Below are 22743 nucleotides of genomic sequence, written 5' to 3'. Positions count from 1 at the left end.
CAGGCCACATCCTGCGAACCGAGTATGAGCTATTCGAATACGTTTCCCATTCAGACGCATATAGTCGGTACTTCCCATGGTCTCCGACCTACGAAGTCCTTCTCCTTACCTTTACGGTCATCGTTGGCCTTAAGGTTCTGAGCATGTATCCAGACTCCGAGGAGCAGCATCGATTCAAAGAAGCATCTATTCCAATCGCAGCACTATTGCAGAAGCACCCGCTGCAACACTTCTCTCGTGTCGTCGTCAGCTTGTTGCAAGCTTTGGAGAGCTCAATCAATCCTGTGCCGGACAACAGCTTTGACGCGACCAGCTTGGATTGGATCAACGGGAGCTGGAACTTTGACACGCAGTTCGACGGACTGTTCGGCGATTGGGCGGGAGAGTTCGAGACTTTGGTTGAGTGAGGAACTTTGAGAGCGACCCAACCTTGCTTTGCACCTTGTTATATAGAGTTCCGGCAATCGGGGAGAAAGGGTTGGTTTGGCTCGGGCTGAGCGGAAGGCTGAAGCTGACTGAGCAGATCGTCATGTCCCACCCGACCTCTGTTTGTGTTTTCATCTCTCTTGCCATCAACGAGACCATGCCTATCACGCCTGCACCACAACATGTCGCACTCACCGACGCACGATTCTGGCCGTCCGGCATACAAGCGTCAACGAGTTGGCCTGGCCTGCACGTCATGCCGCCGACGGAAGACCCGCGTACGTAACACGAGTCTGGACATATCACAGACCTGGCTGACTTCTTTGCCTGGTAGTGCGACGGTGTTAGACCTGTGTGCGCTCCATGTACGCAGCTTGGGCTGACTTGCTCGTACGAGCAGCCTCCTCAAAATGTTAATGACCCTCTCAGCATGTACGAGTCCCGATTGGGGGCGGTTGAGGACATGCTTCGCCAGCTGGTAGACCCACAAAGATCTACGCAAGACCACTCTTCTCGCCCACAGACAGTCTCTCGTCCGCGCAGCCCAGTCGATCAAAGCGGTTTCTACCATGCTAACACCGCTGTCCCTCGTGCCATGCTCGTTGATCTCCGAGAGCAGCAATTGGGAACACCGTTGGAGTTGACCATTGACGTCCTCGCTTCCACTGGAGGAAACTCCGTGGCTCCGGCGTACTTCTTTGGTGAGTGTTACTCCCCTGAAGCTTTCGAATGCAATTTGTACTGAACCTGCCGGTATCAGGCCCTTCCTCGAATGTTACCTTCATTCGGACGGTATCGACTGCCCTGGATGTGGTCAGCAATTGGAAGTGGCGTGGCCCGCAACCCAACATTCGAGACGGCGAACCGCTCATTTCGAGGACTCCGTCACCTGGACCCCCGATCAGGGGCCTTTCAACAGATACCCCAGTGGACCCCTTGGTCTTACCGCATGACCGACTGACGTCTCGGCTACTTGATGAGTTCTTCACAACCACTGGCCTTTTATTTCCGTTCGTCGACGAGACTCATTTGCGACAACGTTTCGCCGAAGCGAGATCCGCCGGCTATTCAGGCATGCGAATATCATTCTTGTGCCTGCTCAACGCCATCTTTGCCACTGCCGCCCGCGTGGATGATGTACCTCCCGAGGACGACGCCATTGAGCAGGCTGGTTCCAGATCTGAGATCTGAGATCTTCTTTGGCCGAGCGCTTCTGCTCGTGAATCGTTCAACGCCTGATCAATGCAGCATTGAAACAGGTATGCTGACTGGTTTGCAAATGACGTGCTGGGGAAGGGTTATAGCTGACTGGGAAAGTACAATGCCTGTTATTTCTGTGCCAATATCGCCAGGGCACGAGGGACGGCGAAGAAACCAGCGCTCTCCACGCTCGTGCATTGCGACTGGCGATCCAGCTTGGACTACACGTTCAAGCTCCATCAATCCCACTTAGTCCACGAGAACGTGAAGTGAGGAAGCGGACATGGATTGGCTGTGTCATTCTTGACAAGTACGTGCTCGCTCCAGCTTCTCCTCCGGTATGGGCTTAATGACGGAAACTGTGCTGACGAAAGGTCTGCAGAGTGATCAGCATGACTTTCGGCTGGCCGCAAGCCATATCGAAGCGCTCTTCGTGCAACACAATCCCACTGGAGGCAAATCTTGATGCCCTCTCTACATCTCCATCTGCAGTAACTTCTCCCGAGGCCGTTGAAGCACCACGTAACAGTACAGTGTGCTTCTTCAAAGCGACTATGTAAGTTGCCGTAAAATCGGGAGTCGATCATATCCCGCTGACAGTGTCAAGACAACTCTACACCATCCTCGGCACTCTTCTATCTACCACCTACGCAGACAACTGTGAGCAAGCTTTGTCGCCGTCGCTGGAAGAAATACTTGAGACCAGCCTTTCCATCGATAGACAGCTGTCAAAATGGGAGCAAGATCTACCTTTCCGGCTCACACTCATGCCGTGGCACTCGAATTACATCCGCCCCGAGTCCCTTGGACAAATGGTTCCCATCTTCGAAAGATTGAGCAGCATGATTCGGTTAAGATTCCTTCACGTTCGCATGCTCAGTGAGTGAGCGAGTCTGAGCTGGCATCTGGCTGCCATGACCAGCACTTCTGGCGAGCGTCCGCTCACGAGCATGGCAAGCGATCACTTTCTAGGAGTCGCACATTGCAATCTACAGAGACTAAGGGATACAGCAACAGAGACTTTGACCATCATATGCAGAATGAGTAATCAGCCTGGAGCACTTGGAGCCTGGTGGTTTTCAGCGTCATATGGTAAGTCGTCATTGCCGTCGGGCTGTCACTCGTACTAACAAAGCAGTCTTTCATTCTTGCCTCGTCCTACTGGGGTCACTTGTGGTACAGCTCAACTTCGCAAGACAGTCATCTGTACTCTATGACCTTGCTCGCCGACACCGACTGACTCGAAAAGAGTCGGATTTCGACGTTCTGGAAAACACCATCCGGAAAGGGAGGCGTGCGATGGAGAAGATCTTACGACATACCTGCAAGGCTGGCCGAGTTATGCGGGCATTGGACAGAGTTGTAGAAACGTCTTGCATTGTGTTGGCGGCGCTTCGACAGGACGCCATTTCAGTGCTCTCTCCACCTGGCCAGCCTCAGGAAGGACCGTTTCTCGACAATCCACAACACAGTACTGGCAATGATGACCGAAACGCTTATGAGGGTCAAACGGTAGTTGAATATCGTCCACAAGGCGATGCCTATCATCAGCATGACACTGGATATACTAGCAAGGCTCAGACAACAGATTGGAATGCCCAACCTGTGCTGGATAATGGGCCCGGACCCGATTGGCAGATGCTATTCGAGTCATACCATCAATCTTTGGAAGGCATTTCTGATGACACATTCAATATCAACGATCTTATGAATATGTAATAGTGATTGGGCTCGGCGATTCTGGCTGCAAGTCGTCTGACAGCATCAAAAGCGATTGTCACAGGTACTTAAGCAATACTAGAACTACACCGGGCAGAACGAACCATGCGCAAAACATTTAGTCAGAGGCCTAATACTTATACCTGAAGCTCACATTCTCCACATCGGTCCGATCGAAGCCCCCATCGGTGGCCTGCTCGCTATCCGGATCAGTGGCATAAACTTCCCTCTTCGAGTTCTGCCTCTTGTAATGGCCCAGCAACACGATCACCAATAAGATAGTCGAAGCCTCCACAGCGACAAGCGTGGTCTTGGCCGGGACGAACTCTGGCGCGTCCTTGTTCCGAAAGGTCAATGGACCGAGGATGTTGCCAAGGCAATTGCTCATCAACAAGATGGCATTCATGGTGACCTTCTTGGTGTGTCCCGCTGTGTTGGATGCGCCAAACGAGTAGATGCATGGAATCACGGCAGTGAGAACGTGTGTCATGTAGTTGCCAACGAGCCTCCCAGCAACCTCGTTCGCTGGCAAGAAGGCGAGGAGTCCTCCTCCGAGCAGGCCTCCTATCGTCGAGCAGAGAATTGCAGTCAGTCCGCGTGCGTTGTAGCGCGAGGCACACCAGCCTGCGAATAAGACACTACACACGGCTATAACGCCGCCTGGTATCTGCAACAGCGCGGTCTGCTTGTTGTTATATCCAAGGCTGCGGATGACGATCGACTGGAAGTTGGAGACAGCACCGTTTGGTATCGCAGCTGCCGTCGCACTAAGGGCCAGTAGCCACGTCTGGGGGTCCAGAAGGCACTGTTGGAGCTGGTATCGTTTCCACTGCTTCGACTCTACGGATGGCATTAGCGATGGCGACGAGATCTTGTCTTGCTCTGAGATCATACCAATAGTGTTCTGGTCGCGCGTCAACCTATTCACAACAGCTTCTCTTTCTGCAGGTGACAGCCTGCGTGCGGTCGCCGGGTTGTCGGGCAAGAACACAATAACAACAATTCCGAACGATATCGTGACTAGTCCGAAGACCAGAAACATGATCTGCCACGATGCAAAATAGTGGCTGTGGTAGAATTGGAACCCGAATGATACCAACGAGCCAACGATGCTCGATGCTCCGACACCTGTGTACCATATCGCTATTCGCTTTGGTTGCTCCTGCGGACCGTTCATCAGCATCGCACGTTCCACATCGTGATTGTACTCACATCACGACGGAACCACATGGAAACCACAAGAATCAATCCTGGCGTCAAGGCAGATTCACAAGTTCCCACAGTGATTGAATCCATTGGAGAGTTGAGAGCCATACGATCACAGCACAAGGTTAAGGAAGAAAGCTTCAGAACCAGGGGCGGTGATCTTATCCTGATTCACTCAAGGCGAGGCTCCCGGGCACGATGCCGATGTAACCGCGGATGGGTCGGTCTCGAATGGAGCTCCCGAGACACACCCGGGCGGGTTTCCTGCTTTGTCACCATTGACGACACGACGTTAAGGGCTGTGGAAGTTACCAGACGATGACCTTCTGGCGCTCGTTCGACGGCCTCGGAACGGATCACCACGTAAATATAATTCTTCGGGGCCAGCTGTAAGCAGGCTTTACGAAACGACCTTTTTCCGACGATACATCCAACGACGATTAAACGATCTCTGGGATTAGGATATCATGCCTGACAGCATCGAGATGCCGACGAACGTCCTCCATCGTGTCGACGAGAGTGGTCAATTCTTGGTGGAGATCGACGTGGACGTCCCACTGCCGAATACCCCAAAAGGAGATGCCAGCGATGCAGACCCCGTCGCTCGATCGAACATCTTCAGACCAAAAGCTCAGGGCCGATACCCAGTACTCTTGACGTATAGTCCCTATGGCAAGGACATACCATACTCCAAGTTCAACCCTGCATCATACAACAGGCTTCCAAAAGCTGCGCAGACGCCACACGCAGTGTGGGAGGCTCCAGATCCGACATTTTGGGTACCTCATGGCTATGTCGTTGTTCGAGTCGACGAAAGAGGATCTGGACATTCGCCTGGTGTGTTGAATGTGTGGAGCGAAGAGACGGCCTGTGGGTTTGCAGACGCCATCGAGTGGGCTGCTGTACAACCGTGGAGCAATGGCAAGGTCGGACTATTGGGAGTCAGCTACTACGCATCGAACCAGTGGTTTGTTGCTGCGAGGAGACCAAAGGGTCTCTCTGCTATTCTACCTTGGGAGGGTATGTTATTCCTTCATTCTGTCAGTCGCGTGCTGATCATATTTCAGGAGTCAGCAATTTCTATGATGAGTGTGCCAGGCACGGTGGAATCATGAGCAATGGTTTCATAGGTAAGATACCCGCCTGATGTATCCCGGCGACGTGCTGACGAACGACAGGGGGTTGGTGGCCCCGGCAGATAGGATCAAACCAATACGGCTTGAACCGTGATGTCGACCGCGAGTGGAGTATGGGTGGTACCCGAGAGGCGAACTTGACTCCTGAGATGGCATCAAAGCGACGAGACATGCGTGAGCGTGTTGCGAATGCTCCTTTCCGGGACGACCCCGTCTATGCCGTTGACACAACTGACCTTGGAAACATCGAATGCCCTGTCCTGAGTGTCGCTAATTGGGTAGGTCCGGTGGAAATGCACCATCCAGGAAGTTACTAACTTCTGTTCCAGGGAGCAAGCTCGCTTCACTTGCGAGGCAGCGTTCTTGGTTTCTTGAAGGCGGGATCTAAGCACAAGTTCCTGCATTTCATCGTCGGAAGGCATGATACTCCATTCTTCGAAGACTATGCCATTCGCCTTCAAAAGTCGTTTCTTGATGCGTTCCTCAAGGGTCAGGACACCGAGGGATGGTCTACGGGCTCGAAGCCCAGCGTCGATCTTTGCGTAAGGAGAGGCAATCCTGGGGTCAACGATGAGCCGGCAGAGATTGAGTGCTTTCCAAGGAGGCCCGAGGCAGCATGGCCTATCGAACGAACGCAGTACACGAAAATGTACCTGGGCCCTCCTTCCTCTCTATCGTGGGAGAAGAGCCCTTCCGAGACAACGGTCCAATACAGATCTCCCAGGTCAGCAGAAGCTTCCACAATACTGAAGGAGAATTGTAAACTGACAACTTCGCCAGCTCTTACCTGGCTTTCCGCTCTCAGCCATTCCCTCGTCAGACCGAGATAACGGGCCATCCCTCAGTGCGACTCTCGATTTCTCTAGCGCCTTACAATGGCTCTTCGCCCTCTGACATTGATATCTTTGTCGCTCTCCGTCACATTGATGTTGCTGGAAAAGAAAGTGAGTAGCAAATCTTTACAGCGGCGTGGCGAGATCAATATCTGACATGCATTTAGTCTGCTACACAGGCGCGAATGGCCAAGCTGAGCCCGTCGTGAGAGGCTACTTGCGGGTTTCCCAAAGACACCGCGATCACGAAACCGACATCGCCAAGAGATATCCCGTCATACCAATGCACACCCACAAGTCCACAGACGTCTTACCGGTCGCTCTCAATGAAGTCTACACGGTAGACGTGGAGCTTTGGCCCACCAGTGTGGTCATCGAAAAAGGCGAAGTTCTAGAACTGACGGTGTCTGCACAGGATATTGAGCAGAGAGGCCAGTACACGCACGATCATCCCAATGATCGACCAGTGCAGACTTTCCAGGGGTTCAACATCATCCACTTTGGACCAGATAAGGACAACTTCCTGACTCTGCCGATCATTCGCCCGTGATAGAGCTGAGAGGGAGATTGAGATCCAAAGTTATGCCTCCCTTGGGCTATTCTTTTGCATTAGCAGCCCCAAAATCAACTCATAGATGTAATACCGTGTCACGTTCACACCATGGAGTCATTAAACGTGCGACTCCTCTGCCTTGTGTCAGTGCTGTCATGATCATTGCATTGGAATTTGTAATCATAGCACCTCTGACGTGAAACGTGACATTAGGATAGATTTCGATACATACGGCGAACAAACCCAGTCGTGAGCCCCTTTGCTGACTGTTGCGAATCTTCCGTTAGGCCTTCCGTTGCGTCGTCACCCTACCGGGTAACGACAGGGTGGCGCTGATCCGATATCACCGGCTACCCTATCTCCCCGAGGTGAGCATGGCTGTTCCCTTTTGTCCGAAACAAATTCATATTTCAAATGAACGAATATCGAAGACGCTGTGAAATTCGGTTTCGAGCATCCATCGCCGAACTGGTGGCAGGCACCTCGAATAGCAATGGGATTCAAGGATGGGGAGTCTACCGCAGCCTTGCGCCAGACATTTCGAGAGTTTATTTCAGGCTGCCATATCCTACATTACCATAGGCACGGATGTCGCCAAATCACCCTCTCGCCTCGCATGCGTATCTGACTCAGTGCAGTGTACTCGATGCTTATGGCCATCTTTCAGTCCGCCACCCGCACGATCCCACAAGATTTTTCATGTCTCGCAGCGTGGCTCCAGGGGTCATCTCTTCTGTAGATGATTTGATCGAGTATTACGTCGAGAATGCAGAGCCTGTCAATGCATCAGCAGCCAAGGGGTATTCCGAAAGATGCATTCACAGCGAGATCATGAAGCGGTTTCCGGGAGTCAATGCTGTAGTTCACAGCCACGCTCCGGCGGTTGTGCCGTACACTGTCAACGGTGTGCCATTACGAGCAGTTTATCAGTAAATCATCATCCCTCGCAGCAGAACTCCCACTCGATTCCTGACCACTAGCTGACCAATGTTGTAGCATGGCCGGGTTCCTTGGTTGTGAATCCCCGGTGTTTGATGCAAGTGATCACGTACTTCCAAATGAAAGCCATGATTTACTTATACGCACAACCCGCCTTGGAGCTTGTTTAGCAGCTTGCTTTGGTGATCATGATCGGCAACCCGACCACTCCATCGCCCTCATGCGTGGGCATGGCTTTACGGCGCAAGGGCAGTCCATCATGGACGCTGTATTGCGTTCAATATATACTCAGCAGAACGCAACGATACAAACGACTGCTTTACTGACGCATGCGGCGCATTTCAATAGCGTAAGAAGTCGAGGACGTGACAACGAAGATGCAGAGTTTTGCGAGAGTGACAGCGTGAAATAGCTTACCGAAGGGGAGGCGAAAGACACAGCAGCAATGACAATGTTGACGGCTGAGCGTCCGTGGCGGATGTGGCTTCGAGAGGTTGAGGCATCCAGTCTGTACGTCAATAGGGCGTGAAATGTATAATAAAGGGGTATTGGGACTTCGGCATCAATCAATGCCGTTAGCCGGTGCATTTGTCCTGGTGCGACTGTTTGACTATTGTCAAATGCATTGATCAAGAAAGACACTAAATGCCGTCCTTAATCGTATCTCTTCGTTGAGACTTTGCCCCATAATGAACTCGTTGACACTCGTAACTACTGACATGTAACTATTCCGATACTACGCTGATGCCAAGACCCGTGGAGCTGTGCTCTGGTTTGCTCGCTCGAAAAGATCCTGTCAGAGATCTTGAACAGACATATTAATCCCCAATTTCCCCACTGTACTGAGAGGACACTTTGGTCAGGCTTCGCATCGTTTGGCCGCTTCATCACGCCTCCGCCCAGTGGTATCGCTCACACTGATCAATTCGCTACTTTTCCATCCTCTCATCCAGGCTACACTCTATGGTCTTCGGCGCATTCGTCCGCTTTCAATCTTGTTGAAAACGATGCGGAATGAATCGCAATCAGAAGCTATTCGACAGCTCGAGGAAGATGGCTTGGTGGTGACGAACACTTCCGTTCACAACACAGAGGAACAGCAGCACAGACTCGGAGTAACGGGCCGGTTGCATGTAAGACCAAGACACACATTCATCCATCTATTGTCCTTCAGACAACACTGCTCCAAGCGACGGTACGCGGAGGTGCTGCTCCGTGACGAGATGGGAGCTTGGCGAACAGCAACGGTGGAAGCGAGCAGCGCCAACAGTAGTGCCGCAGGCGAGATCTCTCTTCCATTGACCGTGGCTTGACCTAGTTGCGGAGATGCGGCTCGCTCTAAGTGTAGCATCTTTTACTACGCGGTGTAACTACTGCAGGCCTCACAAACCTGTTCGCCCGTCGAGGAACTAGACCCAGGGAGAGACGGGGCTGCTTGACCGACGCCAACTCTCCAATGGGCATATATTATGAAGGCCATGGTCTACGTTGTTTTGACTTCAACGCCAGACACATCTTACCCTCCATTCATCGCCTGTCGACTATCACAGAATCATGGCCCAACAAGACGAGAAGACGTTTGCCACAACGACCCTGGATCGGTCTGTGACCAACGATTCCCACCCAGTCGTCGAGACAAAGACTATCAAGGGGAGTACGGCTTACAATGAAGCTCTGATCAAGGAGCCTGTCAATCTGAGAAGCCCCATGGCGGTCAGGCTCTTGCTGTGTCTTCTCCTGGGCTGTTTTGCACAAACTATGAATGGCTTCGATGGCTCCCTATTCGGAGGTCTCACAGCCAACCAGCAGTTCCTAGACTTCTTCCATGGCACCAAAGCCGGCGAATGGGCAGCCATCAATTCTGCCATGTACCAGATTGGTGGAGTCTGCGCTCTTCCCTTCGTGGGTCCGCTAATTGATACATGGGGCCGGCGCTGGGGAATGTCTGTCGGTGCTTGGATCGTTATTGTCGGCACAATCATTAACGGCCTCACGGTCCTCAATGCTGGTCACGATGGCCAGCTGAAAGGTGGACGTTTCATCCTTGGCTTTGGTGTAGCAATTGTCTCCGCCGCTGGACCCATCTACGTCGTGGAGACTGCTCATCCCGCATGGAGAGGCATTATTACTGCATACTGCAACACGGTGAGTAGACGATGACCATGTTCTGAGGCTCTTGCTGACTGGAGCCCCGCTTCTAGTTCTGGTTCACAGGTTCAATTCTTGCCAGCGGAGCAATTCGAGGTGCCCTCAATCTCGAAGGTAACATCTCCTGGACGATACCGGTCTGGTTGCAGGTAATGATATCCTTTGTCAACACTTGCTCCATGCTTTCTGACAGTTCAAGTAGATGGTATTCCCCGGCTTGATCGTGCTTTTCGTTTGGTTCATCCCAGAGAGTCCTCGATGGCTGTTCGTGCACAACAAGCGAGAAGCTGCCGTCTCCACCCTGGCCAAATGGCATGGCAAAGGCGACGTGGACTCCGCCTGGGTAAGACTTCAGGTAGCGGAATACGAAGAGTTTCTGAACACGAACGGATCTGTAAGTTGTACTGTCACGTTTGCTTATGTCCCACTCGCATTTGATGGATCCTACTTACCGATACTCTGCTTCCAGGACAAACGCTTCTGGGACTACCGTGCCCTCTTTCGCGATCGATCCAGCCGCTATCGAATTGCTTGCAACTGCGTCTTCTCTATCTTCGCTCAATGGGCCGGAAACGGTGTATTGACGTACTTCCTGCCCGCGGTCCTCACAACAGCCGGATATACAAGCAGCGTCACACAAGCCAACATCAACTTGGGATATGCCTGCTTCCAGTACTTCTTTGCCCTCTTTGGTGCCAACTTCGTCGAGAGGCTGGGGCGGCGTCCGATGATGCTGTTCAGTATGGGCGGTTGCTGCCTAGTATGGGTGGGCATGACCGTCGCTACGAGCCAATTTGCCCAGTCTGGCGATGAGAACTCTTCAGCAGCACAAGCTACCGTCGCTATGATCTTCATCTTCGGTGCCGTCTACTCTGTCGGCATCACACCTCTCCAGGCCCTCTACCCAGTCGAAGTCCTGTCGTTTGAGATGCGAGCAAAGGGCATGGCTTTTAGCAATCTGGCCGTGAACGCGGGTGGCCTGCTAAACCAGTTCGCTTGGCCTATCTCCCTCGATAAGATCGGGTGGCATACCTACATCGTGTTTGTGATTTGGGATGCGGTGCAGTTTGTGGTCTTCTATTTAATGATGCCAGAGACTCGCAGACGCACTTTGGAGGACTTGGATGAGGTCTTTGCTGCCAGGAACCCTGTGAAAGCTTCACTCATCCCGAAGAAGGTTGCAGTCGACTCCGAAGGAACAATCGTAGCGGCCGAGAAGTTGGAAAGTGAAGCCTGAGAGTCTGATATTGTGTGAAACTTGGATGCTTGATGGGAGCTACCTGCAAACCCGTACTCTGGAAATGAACTTGTGCAAGTTGAAGCAGGTCTAAGGGTTTGGAGCCAGATACGAGTAGCAAAGATCAGAGATTACGTTGAACTACTTCTCGATCTCGAGAAAATCGATGTTTGTAGCCAGCTTGCTGTTTCCGATCAGGATTGAAGACTACAAACACGCTCAATCTCAAGTAGAGATCCAAGGACATGCAAGGATTATTGCAGGCCACTTCGAGTGATTTCAGCTCTCTGCCAGAGAACACCGAGATTAGAGGACTGCGAGTGTGCAAGCATCTCATCTTTGTGCCTGACACGAGGGCAAGGCTGCGGCATGACGGTCCGATAAGCGTCTCAGAAGAAAGGCACTCACGGGAGGCGGGGTAAATCTACGTGTAACATCTCCATGGAACTGAGGACTGCCTTGAAGAGCAAGATAGTTGCAATTCAACTGGACGACCGATGTTAGGGGCATGACGATCACGGCTTGAGAAAGTGTCAAATGTGCTCTCTTGGTGATGCTGAAAAGTGAGTTGCACAACCTGCCTTTCACGCCTTCGCAGCTAGTACGAAGCTATTGCGTATTCAAATGAAAGCCAAGATCTATTGTCTCCGCCGAGAAGTCTATCCTTCTAAGGCTTTACCAAGCATCGACATTCAGGCTAAAGTCTTTCATCGGCCAGTGCCCTCCGCTGCCTATCTGGCTAGCTTGCCTGCCGCCAGGAGTGAGCTTCAACGACACATACATGTCACCGTCGTTCCCCAATATTTCTTAACAACACACTTCATACTCGTCACATACACAGCGCAGATTCGATGTCTTCATCAAAGCTCCCGGAAGACTTTCTCTGGGGTTTTGCAACTGCGAGGTAGATGAACTCATGGTTTTGTTCCATTGAAGACCACACACTGAACAATTTCAAGCTACCAAATCGAGGGCGGTGCTCATGAGGGAGGCCGTGGAGATTCAATCTGGGACACATTTTGCCAGGTTCCGGGCAATATCGCTGATGGATCAAACGGCGATATAGCCTGTGACTCCTACCACCGATGGAAAGAAGATATTGAATTGCTAAAATCGCTTGGGGTCAACGCATACAGATTCAGCATTTCGTGGTCCAGAGTCATCCCACTCGGCGGACGGAACGATCCCATCAATCAGGAGGGACTGCGTTTTTACCAAGACGTATTGGATGAGTTGGTCAAATCTGGCATTACCCCATTGGTTACTCTCTTTCACTGGGACTTACCGCAAGCATTGTATGATCGATACGGTGGATTTCTCAACCAGGAGGAGTATGTGCAAGACTTTGTCCACTTCGCCGAGGTAGTCTTCGAGGCCTTGGGTTCAAAGGTCCGTCATTGGATTACGTACAATGAACCATGGTGTAAGCCCTTCCTTATACCTTCGTCGATGCAGGCTCTAATTTCCATCAATACAGGCAGTTCCATCTTGGGCTACAGTATCGGCCAGTTTGCACCAGGGCATACCAGTGACCGCAGCAAGAGCAAAGTGGGAGACACCTCTACTGAACCATGGAAGGTCGGCCATACCGTCCTTGTGGCTCATGGCGCGGCAGTGAAACTCTATCGACAGAAGTTCAAAGCGAAGCAACAAGGACAAATTGGAATAACCCTGGACTGGACGGAGCCTTGGGATGCCAACGACCAAGCCGACATTGAAGCAGCGGAACGCAAGCTTGAGTTCTCCATTGGATGGTTTGCAGATCCCATATACCAAGGTGACTATCCTCTCAGCATGCGCAACCAACTCGGTGATCGCTTGCCAAAATTCACAGACAAGGAGCGAGAACTCGTGCATGGCTCGAACGACTTTTATGGCATGAACCATTACACTGCCGACTACATCAAACATCTTCCAGGCGCTGCGAAGCTGGACGATTTCAGTGGCAATGTGGAAATCCTCAAGGCTAACAGAGATGGAATCAGTATAGGTCCAGAGACGCAGAGTGCATGGTTGCGGCCTCATGCAGCTGGTTTTCGAAAGCTGCTGGGGTGGATCTCAGCCAGGTGCGGGGGTCCCGTTATATACGTGACAGAAAATGGAACAAGCGTAAAAGATGAGAGCCTGCTAACGCCTGACAAAGCCGTCCACGACGAGTTCCGCTGTCAATACTTCCGCGACTACATCGACGCGCTTGTGCAAGCTCGTGGAGAAGATGGTGTAGACGTCCGAGGCTACATGGCATGGAGCCTTTTAGAGTCAGTAATCACAACTTTGACGAGCCTCCGTGTTGAAACTGACGTATGGCCAGCAACTTCGAGTGGGCGGAAGGATACGAGACCAGGTTTGGCGTCGTGCATGTGGACTTCGCGAAGAACCAAGAGCGTCGAGTCAAGGACAGTGCCAGGGTCGTGGCCGACGTCTTCAAAAGGCTGTGCGGGGTGTAGCCGCTCCTAAGGGGGAGCAGTCGAGAAGTAAGAAGTTGGCGGGCTTTTATTGTCGGGGAGAGACCAGAAGCCACGAAAGGTCTTGGCGATCACATGCTTTGCTGTCGCGTTACCTTCTTTTGCTATCGTGAACATCATCCTTGTTCTCTCCCTGTCAGTCTGTCTCAGCTTTCTGAAGTGTCAGCAGAATCGCATCTGACAACTTTTTGATACTGGGGCCATATTTGGTGACATTTACGTGCAGTTCACAAACACTACTCTACCGCGCAAAGGCTGGCGCTCTGGACTACCAGATTGAGGCCGCGCTGCAGTCCCGGCAGATCCTACATCACTAAGAAGCTTTCATTTTGAAAGCTTCTCCTCCACAAATTCTGTATTGATAGGCCAGCGCAACTCTTCTGAAGACGTCTAGCGGCAAATGACGCAGCCTTGTTCTGCCATTGTCTCTTCCGCTCGTTCAGTCAATTAGGTATCTTCAATGTCGTAAGAAGTGCCAACTATGTTGAGGCAGAATTTAGGGCCCAACTCTTTTCAGAAACAGTAGCGACCACATGTTTCGGATCCGAACATGACTATGTCTCTCTGCGCAACGCCTACGTCCGCCGGCTCAACTGGGGCTGTGTGTTACGTCTTTACAAATGGTCCGAGCCAGCGTGAGGGTTCATGGATATATATCTCGCTGCCATTGAAGCTCGTCGAGTCCAAGTCCAACAACAATCAATCGCAACCACTCACCACTATCACGAACCCGATCCCGATAAAGACAAACCCGACATGGGACTCATCAGAGATGGAATTGGCCAAGCTCTTGGAGCAAATCAGGTCCAGACAGGCTTCAACGGCCCCAAGATGTCTTTCTCGTCCAAACCGAACACCAGCGCATCCTCTCCTGCTCGATCGCCCCGACGCCTTCCGCCGAAACCAGACTACCAGACTTACTCGAACTCGAGTGGACTTGAGCGACCAGACTCATCAGCACCATACGGTGACTCCTACTCTTCTCGCTCCCCGAGCAAAGGCTATCCTCAACAATACGGTCTCGATAATGGCCGACCTTCTTCAAGCTACCGGGACAACGAATCTTGGCCTGGCCAATCTCAATATGCGGACGTCCCGCCAGCATATGGAACACAGTTGGACTATCCATCCACCTATAGGAATGACCAATCGATTCGCAATGATCCGTACTCGAGGCAGATTGCCGACCCATGGATGAGCGATTCCTCCTACACACAGCCATATCAAGACCAAAGGAGTTCGTACTATGACAATACGCAAATGCAAGGCTCGAGATCCATGCGAGGTTCAGGCTTCCGTCCACTTGCCTTGTCCCAAGTCGAGTACGGTGATGGCAAGCCTTTCCTTCGAGGATAGAGTGACGAGCTGAGACATTACGGAATTGAGGAGGGACAGTTCATCCAGATCTTAGATACGATGAACAAGGCCATTATCCCGAATCCGGAGAATCAGATCTTTCAGAAGGCGGCCAACTTCGCAGGATGGTTTGTGTAAGTGCATGCCGAGGAGTGGTTTGGAGTTCTTCTTCTGACGACAATGGCAGGCCAGGTAGCGCAGGTATCGGCCTCATGGCAGGTCAGATAGGTGTGGGTATTGGTGCGGCTTTTGGACATGCATCCATGGTCGCCAAAACACTGTCGAAGGCCAACTTGGAGCTCTTTATCCCCAAAGGTCTCGAGATATGGTAAGAGCCCGACCAAAGCATCGTCGGTTATAGCTCTACTAACTCCGAGTAGCATTGGACACACAAAAGATCTCAACAACGAGACTGGCGTCTCGGCGTCTTCCGGGGGATTCAGGGGCAGCAATGATCCCGAGACTCGGCTGGCAGAGTACGGCAACTCAGTCGCGCCTCTGTCGGTGGTCTATCCACGCCAGCAAAACATTGGCCGACAGGACCCTATCGCCATGCTCGCCCGCGGAATCGGCAGCCGTGACAACCAGAAGAAGATTGGCAAGGCGAACAAGGATGCACAGAAAGGAAAGAAGTCGAAGAAGGGTGATTCGTTGGAGGGTGATGTCAAATGGGTAGGTGCTCATTGTGAACGATTTGGTACGAGAATCAGGCTGACATTTCTCCTCCAGCTTATGGTCAGAAAGGCCACCCCGGACAGTGTCGCCCACTGGAAGCAGACGCTCCGGCAGAGTGAGGCCGCTTTAGCTGAGGAAAGAGCACAAGCAAACGGGCGATAACGGCTTTCAAGACGGCTTGCTCTCTCTTTGTTCAGCTGCGGCCAGTTTGAATGCCATCCCGGCGGTCCATGAGGGAGGGTGGTAAGGCGTTCGAATGGATATGCATGTGGTTGTCAAGAGTAAATGATATGCTTTGTTGTGTAGTTAAATTGTACTATATTATCATACTGCGTGATCGACTATTCAGGGACTTCCGTTTGCCCAGGTGAGTCTAATGGCTAGCAAAGGGTCTAGATCTTTGGCTCACATACCCCCGCACGACCTCTCGGAAGATGACGATGAGGCACACAAATAGCGCCAGTACCGGATACAGCATCCTGTCATCCTCTTCGAGACAGATCGAACTCACCTTGATGGGCAGTATACATACCAGTCCTCAAAGATGGCAGAATACACCGTTCCCTGCAAAGGCATCGTCGCCTACTCCCAGACAGAATGGAAGTGGGAGGATTTGCTAACTCGCGAGCCGCTCGAGGACGAGTTTATGATCGAGATGATCGCGACTGGAGTGTGCCATACTGATATTTCAGGTTATGGCGGTATTTATCCTCGTGTGTTGGGCCACGAAGGTACCTGATTTCTCGCAGCCTGAATTTCAACCCCTGCTCACCCCCTTGTCACAGGTGCTGGCCGAGTTGTACGGCTGGGAAGCCCAAAGCAGAGCTCATCTTACAAGGAAGGCGACCTTGTCATTTTGTCAGCGGCAGCATGTCTTAACTGTCATTACTGCAACACTGGTCACCCTGCGTACTGCGTACAGCACGCCGCTTTAACGCTGGCCGCGAATGAACCCAACTTCGTCCTAGCATCGGATAAGACCAAAGTCATCGGAGGAGGTCAAGCATTCAAGTTCCCGGAATGTCTCCATTCTAAGCCTGCTAACTCTGATCTAGGATACTTCGGTCAATCCAGCTTCGCAACATTGGTACCGGTCAAGACCTCTTGTGCAGCGAACGTGACGAAACTGGTCCGAGATGCGGAGGAGTTGAAGCTGTATGCTCCGCTGGGGTGTGGCATCATGACCGGAGCGGGTGCTTTCACACACGTTGGGAAATGTCAGCCTGATGATGTGGTGGCCATCGTTGGCCTTGGTGGCGTTGGACTGGCTGGAGTTTGCGCGGGGAAGCATCTGGGCGTGAAGAACATAATCGCCGCAGATTTGGTCCCGTCGCGGATCGAGCTCGCCAAAGAATTAGGCGCTACGATTGGACTTCACTCAGCGCCAGACAAGCTCAATGGGAAAGATCTTTCCGCAGCGATCAAAGAGCTGACCCCTGGAGGACTTGGCTGCACTCACATCCTCGACAGTACACCATCAGTCGCCATCATGTCACAATGCCTGGAATCGATTCAAAAGAACGGGACGGTGCTTCAAGTGGGTGTCAAGCCGGTTGGAGCAAAGATCGAACTGGATACTTTGACACATATGGTTAATGGAAGGCGGCTAGTTGGTGTTATCGAAGGCGATCGGGATCCTGCGGAGGCTCTGCCAGAGTTGGTCCAATGGAGCAAAGACGGGACACTTCCCATGAACAAGCTGCTAAAGGAATATCCTGCGAAGGAATTTGACGCCGCGAAACATGTGATGGAAGATGGTAGCGTTATCAAGAGCGTTCTGGTCTGGTAGTTTGCCTTGAAGGCCCGGTACGAAACGAAGTTCTGCAAGCATCCAGGATGGTTTCCACTCATGTCCAGGCAGTAGCGAAGCTCTGAGTCGGTCTTAGAAGGTGGCCGCTATTGCCAAAGTCTCACTGCTTTCTGCTACAATCTCGTCAAGGCAGTACACCATTTTGCTTCTTTTGCGACAGCAGATTCAGCATAAACTCGACATCTTTCTGATCCTCGCCCTCAGCATAGCCAGGCATCAACGCAATCCATCGGTATACGTGCTCTCTGAGCTCATCAAATTCCAAGGCTGGCCCGGTGAGTCCTCGCTCTTCTGGTCTCCACCGCCCCTGAAGTCAGTCCGAAGGATGACAGATGGAATGTCGGCGAACTTGGCAATCATGAATTCGACCACAGTCCCTGAGTCAAGCTCCGCACCGTCGTAAGTGAACAAGGCCAGGTCACAGCTCAGCAGCGCTCGAATGTCTTTGTCACGAATGTTCTGAGGAGTCACGTTGCCTCTTTGCTCCAGATCTTGGGGCAGCAGAGGACGATACTTTCCGCCAGAGGCTCGATTGATCTCCTGGGAGAGTAGAACATTCATGTGGAGGTCGGCAACTGTGAACAGTGGCCCAGCGTGATAGTAGGTCAGCTGATGCTCGTTTGAGGAAGTAGATGCCACGGTTTGGTCGCTTTGGGTGTCCAAGACATTCTTCTCCTGGGATGAAGCCATGCTGATAAGGATGACAAGACACGATGGGGCCAAGAGCCAGGACAAATTGCGAGGAGGTATGCGTGGCGTTCAGGTAACGTTTTGTATCGTGCTTTGTCTTTGGAGCTGATGGCAAGAAAATGGGTAATGTCTTAACCTGCGGACAACGGTGATCCAGCAACTTGAAAGGAATGTAGGAACAGACTCAAATTTATACCAAGCAAAAGTGGCCGCTTTGCACTCCCATTAGCTTCCGAACATCACCAGCCAGTCACAACAAAGCATAGGAGTAGCCCTTGGTAACTGAGGGAGATGCATCAAAGACAGCCTTCAACGGGATGAGATACACTAGACAAAGTTGAAATAGATTGTTCCGTCGAAGGTGAGACGTGCAAACTTGCAGTCGCACCAGCTCAGGCCTCAGCCTTGTCTTAGAGCTTGCCAAGCCTGTGATAACTACAACGTCCTCGAAGACGTGTTCCTCGCCTGGAATCGATTGTTCCTAGATTGAGACATCCCATCAGCTACTACTTACATCCTATAAGTCAACAAAGGATGGACATAAACACATTGTGTCCTGGCTTTGTCGAGTGAGACATTGGCTTGATTTTCCCTTCCCCTTGTTTATGTATATTAGATACCCATTCGATGTTTTATTCTCGAATATTGCTGTGAATTAGCTCCTGATAGCGCTCCTATTCCAAATTCCCGAGATCGCCAAACCCAAGAAGCCGACAAGACCAATCGTTGATCGATCGCTCTCACAAGGCTGAACTTCCACAATGAACTTCCTGCAACAAAGCAACGCAATCCGGGTCAACGTCACACGCCGAACTGATCCAGAGATCGCTTATATTCTGCAGACATTCTCCGGTCTGCCAGTCCATCCCATCTTTCAACACAACCGCTGGCCACAAATCACCCCGGCCCAATGGGTGCGCATCCAACCGGCACTGGTCATGGCCTCGTTCTTTATAACTTGCCCACTCGCAGAGGACTTCTGGCACGGGGTATTGTTTGGTCCCACACTGTTGGATAGGAACTCCCTCGGACAGCCCATCACTCGTTTCGACCTGGTCTACAACTCCTCGATCGGAAATCCAGTCCCACCTCCCGAATTGCACAAAGTTCACCAGATTCTCGCGGAGCTCCCCCGAGCTGTTACGCTGTTCATCAGAACTCTACAGGATGATAACGTGTATGGGTTGAACGAGACAATCTCTTTGTGGCCCTTCCAGCACGGCAGAAAGGGGTATCGAAGTCGTGTCATTCTGGCGAGCGAGCTCCTCGATCTAGCTGAGATTGCCTCCCGTGAGGAGCGGCTCAGAATATGGTCGAGTATGGCGATAACTCTGGCGCATGAGACAGCTCATGCACTCTACTGTTCTTACTATGCACTTGACGAAGAAATGGTCTTTCGTGATAGTGACAAGTCCGAGATTGGGGGCGCTTTTGAGGAGTGGGTTTTTGGTGGATCTGGACAGGATTCTCGAGTCACCGATGAGCAGGTAGTGAATATGTTCTATCAGGTGCTCGAGAAGCATGGTATTTTCCATCGATGTCTTTCATAGAAAACAACAGTCGGTCTTACTCGCGGTACATTGTTCTTCCAACTGCAGTTCCAAGGTTGCCCTGGACTCGACAAGGGCTAGTGCCCCAAACTACGAGACAACAAATAAATAAACAAAACAACCAACTGACTTGGGTATGCAACATCGTGTCAGTATGTCCTCGTTCTCATCTCTTCTACAGTCGGAAATCCCAAAGGGCGTGAAAGGAGAGAGAAGTCAAATCTCAAACGAAAGCATTGTTTCCGATTTACAAACTTTACAACAATCCAACAAACTTCCACAAAGTACTCTCGACCCTCCACCAACCGCACCCTGCATCAACCGTAGCCTCTATCAACCACCTCCTCCACCTCTGTCATCCTTCACTGAGACGACCATGCTTGAACTTCCGCTTATGCGACTCCAAAGCCCGCTTCCGTCGCTTGGTGATCTTTCCGGCCTTGCAAGTCGTGCCGGGAGCCACAGCCTGAGGCACTGCGCAGTGGTCGATGTCGCAGGTGCCGAATTTGGTCGTGCCGATGCAGATGATTTGGCCGGGCGTTGGGCAGGGGACGGTGCCGTCGGTGCAGATGCCTGCGCCTTGAGAGGGAGCTGGCGCAGCTGAAGGCGCGGGAGCCTGGGAAGATGGCGCAGGCTGTGAAGGTGCGGGAGCCTGAGATGGTGGAGCGGCGGCAGCTGAAGACGTCTGCGCAGGGGGGTCTGCACTAGATCCACCGCCATCGCCACCGCCACCAGCGCAGCCTTGTCCGGTGGGTAGAGCCAGTGGGTATGGACTGCCCTCCGTCTTAGTCGTCGCGTACTTGCCAGGCTTCGGAAATTTCAAGTTGATGGACTCCTTGGTCGGGCATTGGTTGACGCTTGCGAGGTTTCCCACAAACATATCCGGGATTCCATCTCGGAGCCACTTCCACCGGTGAATTCTGCATTGATGCAGTTCATGTACATCTCCCTGTTGCCGACTGTATTGAACCACGTCCAAGCCATAATAGCATGGGCATTCTTGACACCCTTGGGAATGTTGAATTTGAACTGATTGACGCAGTTGGGCTCATTGCCGTTACCGCATGGTTTCGCGCCAACTCCGTCCAAATTGCCCTGGGCATCGGATGGACATCCACCCTCGATGGAGTAGATGACTTTCCAGCTGCTGGGATTTTTCAATTTCGCCGTATCGGTCTCATAAGTGATGGCCATCTGGCAGCTACCACCACCATGTACAGCGGTATTGGTGCCGTTGGCACCGAGTTCGAAGGACAAAAGTTGCTGGGAGCCGGCAGCCATCTTCGTTCGTCTGGTGGAAGGTAACGAAATACCGTGGCATGGAAAATCAGAGCCAGAAGGATCGAGAGGAGGCTTGACGGCGGTGCCGTTGATGGGTGCCGGTGAGTTAATGAACAGATGTGCGTGGGAGTTTAGCGCCAGGCTGGCGGTGATGGTTGCGATGATGCGATACATGATGTGTGTCTGCGTCGGAGTTACTGAATGCAATGTGCTGTGTTTCTGATGTCGAATGCGAGGCTTTTGTAGTGGATAGCCATCTACTGTGAATGATGTTGGCAGGTCTGTATTCAAGAATGAGCGTGCTGCTATGGACTAAACAGAACAAGCAGCGGAAGAGATCGATGAATGATGGACTATCCACTGCCCCGACAATTGTCTATTGTTCTCTGACTCGGGTATTCTTTGTCCTCGGGCGGTGTTGCTATTGTGTCTCATTGTGTTTCCGCAACCAACGCCATCGGTGAATGGTTGATCTCTTCTGCGTCGTAGCCGTGTTGGATCGTAGGCCGCACTGCCAGGACTGTCGCAAACGGGAACCGTCGCAACGAGTGAAGACCTCCTTTGGGGGTTTTCGGTGGACTGGGTAACAAGCACATACGATGCCAACATGGATCTCCGTCGCACTGAACGTCGCCAGCGTGCCATTGTCGTACGCAGGATCCAGGGAGTCCGCAACGATGATAAGTGAGTGCAGGCGTATGACCGCCAACAAACAAGGCAACCCCGCAAGGACAAAGATGCCCATGACCAGAATCTTCTGCTTCCTTCGAAGTTGTAACCCTTTAATCCACGGCAACGGCAGCACCGCACAGGAAAAGTCCAGAAACATGCCCAGCGTTGAGTTGATCAGCCACACCACGCTCCTCGCCCAACACTTAGTGCCCGCGATATCCGTCGTCCAGAATGCTGAGATGGGATCACACATAAAGACACAGCTGAGTGTAGCCCAAGCCATGGTCAAAGTATTCAATGCTAGCAGTCCATAGCACAACGCCCACCGTACCCATCCGAAGGCCGCCTGAGGGAATATACGCATGACCAGGAGGATGATGGAGAGACGGGTAAAGCCGATGCCGAGATGGTAGAGCCAGATGGAGGCCCAAAAGCATTTGAGCATGCTCTCACTGTTGCGTGGGTCAATGGCGGATTGACGTAGTCCGAGGCCGTAGCGGACTTGAAGGCCTATGCCGGTCGTCATGGCGAGGGTGAAGAAGAGGGCGATAATGATCATGTAGTCGCTGGAGTGTCCCGAAAGTCAGAGTTTGGTGGTGAACGTATCTAGGGCACAAACATACTCAATGCCACTGTTCCGGACGTGGCGATATCGCGCGTATATGCGACAACCCACCGCGAGCGTTGAGAAAGATGCGAGGACGATGATAACGGCGAGGACGGTTGGCCCGGCAGTGTGGAGTGTCATGGTCGGTAGACAGCTGTCAGCTTGTACGCATTGATGTGTGTCTTTCTCGTCGACAGCCGACAATCATGATCGCTCGACTCAAACGCGGTAGGTATGTTG

General features: G+C 52.0%; 13 protein-coding genes across 13 annotated transcripts; 10 read left to right on the top strand and 3 right to left on the bottom strand.

Moving 5' to 3' along the window:
• Nucleotides 1–608: 608 nt before the first annotated feature.
• M409DRAFT_26227 (uncharacterized protein) lies at nt 609–1617 on the top strand (the record flags this gene model as incomplete). The annotated part of the gene is made up of 3 exons (XM_033808014.1): nt 609–704; nt 761–1127; nt 1187–1617. The coding sequence occupies 3 exons, from the start codon at nt 609–611 to the stop codon at nt 1615–1617; spliced, it is 894 nt and encodes a 297-aa protein (XP_033664509.1).
• A 401-nt stretch (nt 1618–2018) lies between these two features.
• M409DRAFT_26226 (uncharacterized protein) lies at nt 2019–2513 on the top strand (the record flags this gene model as incomplete). The annotated part of the gene is made up of 2 exons (XM_033808013.1): nt 2019–2182; nt 2234–2513. The coding sequence occupies 2 exons, from the start codon at nt 2019–2021 to the stop codon at nt 2511–2513; spliced, it is 444 nt and encodes a 147-aa protein (XP_033664508.1).
• A 962-nt stretch (nt 2514–3475) lies between these two features.
• M409DRAFT_26225 (uncharacterized protein) lies at nt 3476–4641 on the bottom strand (the record flags this gene model as incomplete). The annotated part of the gene is made up of 3 exons (XM_033808012.1): nt 3476–4185; nt 4240–4507; nt 4558–4641. The coding sequence occupies 3 exons, from the start codon at nt 4639–4641 to the stop codon at nt 3476–3478; spliced, it is 1062 nt and encodes a 353-aa protein (XP_033664507.1).
• A 377-nt stretch (nt 4642–5018) lies between these two features.
• M409DRAFT_68510 (uncharacterized protein) lies at nt 5019–7070 on the top strand (the record flags this gene model as incomplete). Its single annotated transcript, XM_033817873.1, has 7 exons — nt 5019–5073; nt 5146–5571; nt 5619–5681; nt 5730–5965; nt 6017–6411; nt 6468–6631; nt 6688–7070. 7 exons carry the CDS (start codon nt 5019–5021, stop codon nt 7068–7070), a joined length of 1722 nt encoding a protein of 573 aa, XP_033664506.1.
• A 591-nt stretch (nt 7071–7661) lies between these two features.
• On the top strand, nt 7662–8541 carry M409DRAFT_68509 (uncharacterized protein; the record flags this gene model as incomplete). The annotated part of the gene is made up of 3 exons (XM_033817872.1): nt 7662–8002; nt 8070–8361; nt 8425–8541. The coding sequence occupies 3 exons, from the start codon at nt 7662–7664 to the stop codon at nt 8539–8541; spliced, it is 750 nt and encodes a 249-aa protein (XP_033664505.1).
• A 1025-nt stretch (nt 8542–9566) lies between these two features.
• On the top strand, nt 9567–11397 carry M409DRAFT_57488 (uncharacterized protein; the record flags this gene model as incomplete). The annotated part of the gene is made up of 4 exons (XM_033813646.1): nt 9567–10157; nt 10214–10309; nt 10363–10554; nt 10630–11397. 4 exons carry the CDS (start codon nt 9567–9569, stop codon nt 11395–11397), a joined length of 1647 nt encoding a protein of 548 aa, XP_033664504.1.
• Nucleotides 11398–12248: 851 nt separating this feature from the next.
• M409DRAFT_37215 (glycoside hydrolase family 1 protein) lies at nt 12249–13844 on the top strand (the record flags this gene model as incomplete). Its single annotated transcript, XM_033810691.1, has 4 exons — nt 12249–12301; nt 12357–12820; nt 12875–13655; nt 13709–13844. The coding sequence occupies 4 exons, from the start codon at nt 12249–12251 to the stop codon at nt 13842–13844; spliced, it is 1434 nt and encodes a 477-aa protein (XP_033664503.1).
• Nucleotides 13845–14618: 774 nt separating this feature from the next.
• M409DRAFT_26221 (uncharacterized protein) lies at nt 14619–15218 on the top strand (the record flags this gene model as incomplete). Its single annotated transcript, XM_033808011.1, has 1 exon — nt 14619–15218. The coding sequence occupies one exon, from the start codon at nt 14619–14621 to the stop codon at nt 15216–15218; it is 600 nt and encodes a 199-aa protein (XP_033664502.1).
• Nucleotides 15219–15278: 60 nt separating this feature from the next.
• Nucleotides 15279–16055, top strand: M409DRAFT_26220 (uncharacterized protein; the record flags this gene model as incomplete). The annotated part of the gene is made up of 4 exons (XM_033808010.1): nt 15279–15352; nt 15406–15546; nt 15599–15890; nt 15948–16055. The coding sequence occupies 4 exons, from the start codon at nt 15279–15281 to the stop codon at nt 16053–16055; spliced, it is 615 nt and encodes a 204-aa protein (XP_033664501.1).
• A 382-nt stretch (nt 16056–16437) lies between these two features.
• Nucleotides 16438–17682, top strand: M409DRAFT_68506 (uncharacterized protein; the record flags this gene model as incomplete). The annotated part of the gene is made up of 3 exons (XM_033817871.1): nt 16438–16624; nt 16679–16891; nt 16949–17682. 3 exons carry the CDS (start codon nt 16438–16440, stop codon nt 17680–17682), a joined length of 1134 nt encoding a protein of 377 aa, XP_033664500.1.
• Nucleotides 17683–17919: 237 nt separating this feature from the next.
• Nucleotides 17920–18393, bottom strand: M409DRAFT_68505 (uncharacterized protein; the record flags this gene model as incomplete). Its single annotated transcript, XM_033817870.1, has 2 exons — nt 17920–18312; nt 18370–18393. 2 exons carry the CDS (start codon nt 18391–18393, stop codon nt 17920–17922), a joined length of 417 nt encoding a protein of 138 aa, XP_033664499.1.
• A 761-nt stretch (nt 18394–19154) lies between these two features.
• On the top strand, nt 19155–19943 carry M409DRAFT_26217 (uncharacterized protein; the record flags this gene model as incomplete). The annotated part of the gene is made up of 1 exon (XM_033808009.1): nt 19155–19943. One exon carries the CDS (start codon nt 19155–19157, stop codon nt 19941–19943), a length of 789 nt encoding a protein of 262 aa, XP_033664498.1.
• Nucleotides 19944–20298: 355 nt separating this feature from the next.
• On the bottom strand, nt 20299–22644 carry M409DRAFT_26216 (lytic polysaccharide monooxygenase; the record flags this gene model as incomplete). The annotated part of the gene is made up of 4 exons (XM_033808008.1): nt 20299–20863; nt 20917–21407; nt 21823–22462; nt 22520–22644. The coding sequence occupies 4 exons, from the start codon at nt 22642–22644 to the stop codon at nt 20299–20301; spliced, it is 1821 nt and encodes a 606-aa protein (XP_033664497.1).
• Nucleotides 22645–22743: the final 99 nt, after the last annotated feature.

This window comes from Zasmidium cellare, assembly GCF_010093935.1.
Source record: "Zasmidium cellare ATCC 36951 unplaced genomic scaffold M409scaffold_30, whole genome shotgun sequence".
NCBI classification, from domain to species: domain Eukaryota; kingdom Fungi; phylum Ascomycota; class Dothideomycetes; order Mycosphaerellales; family Mycosphaerellaceae; genus Zasmidium; species Zasmidium cellare.
This window is presented reverse-complemented; position numbering and strand designations above follow the sequence as displayed.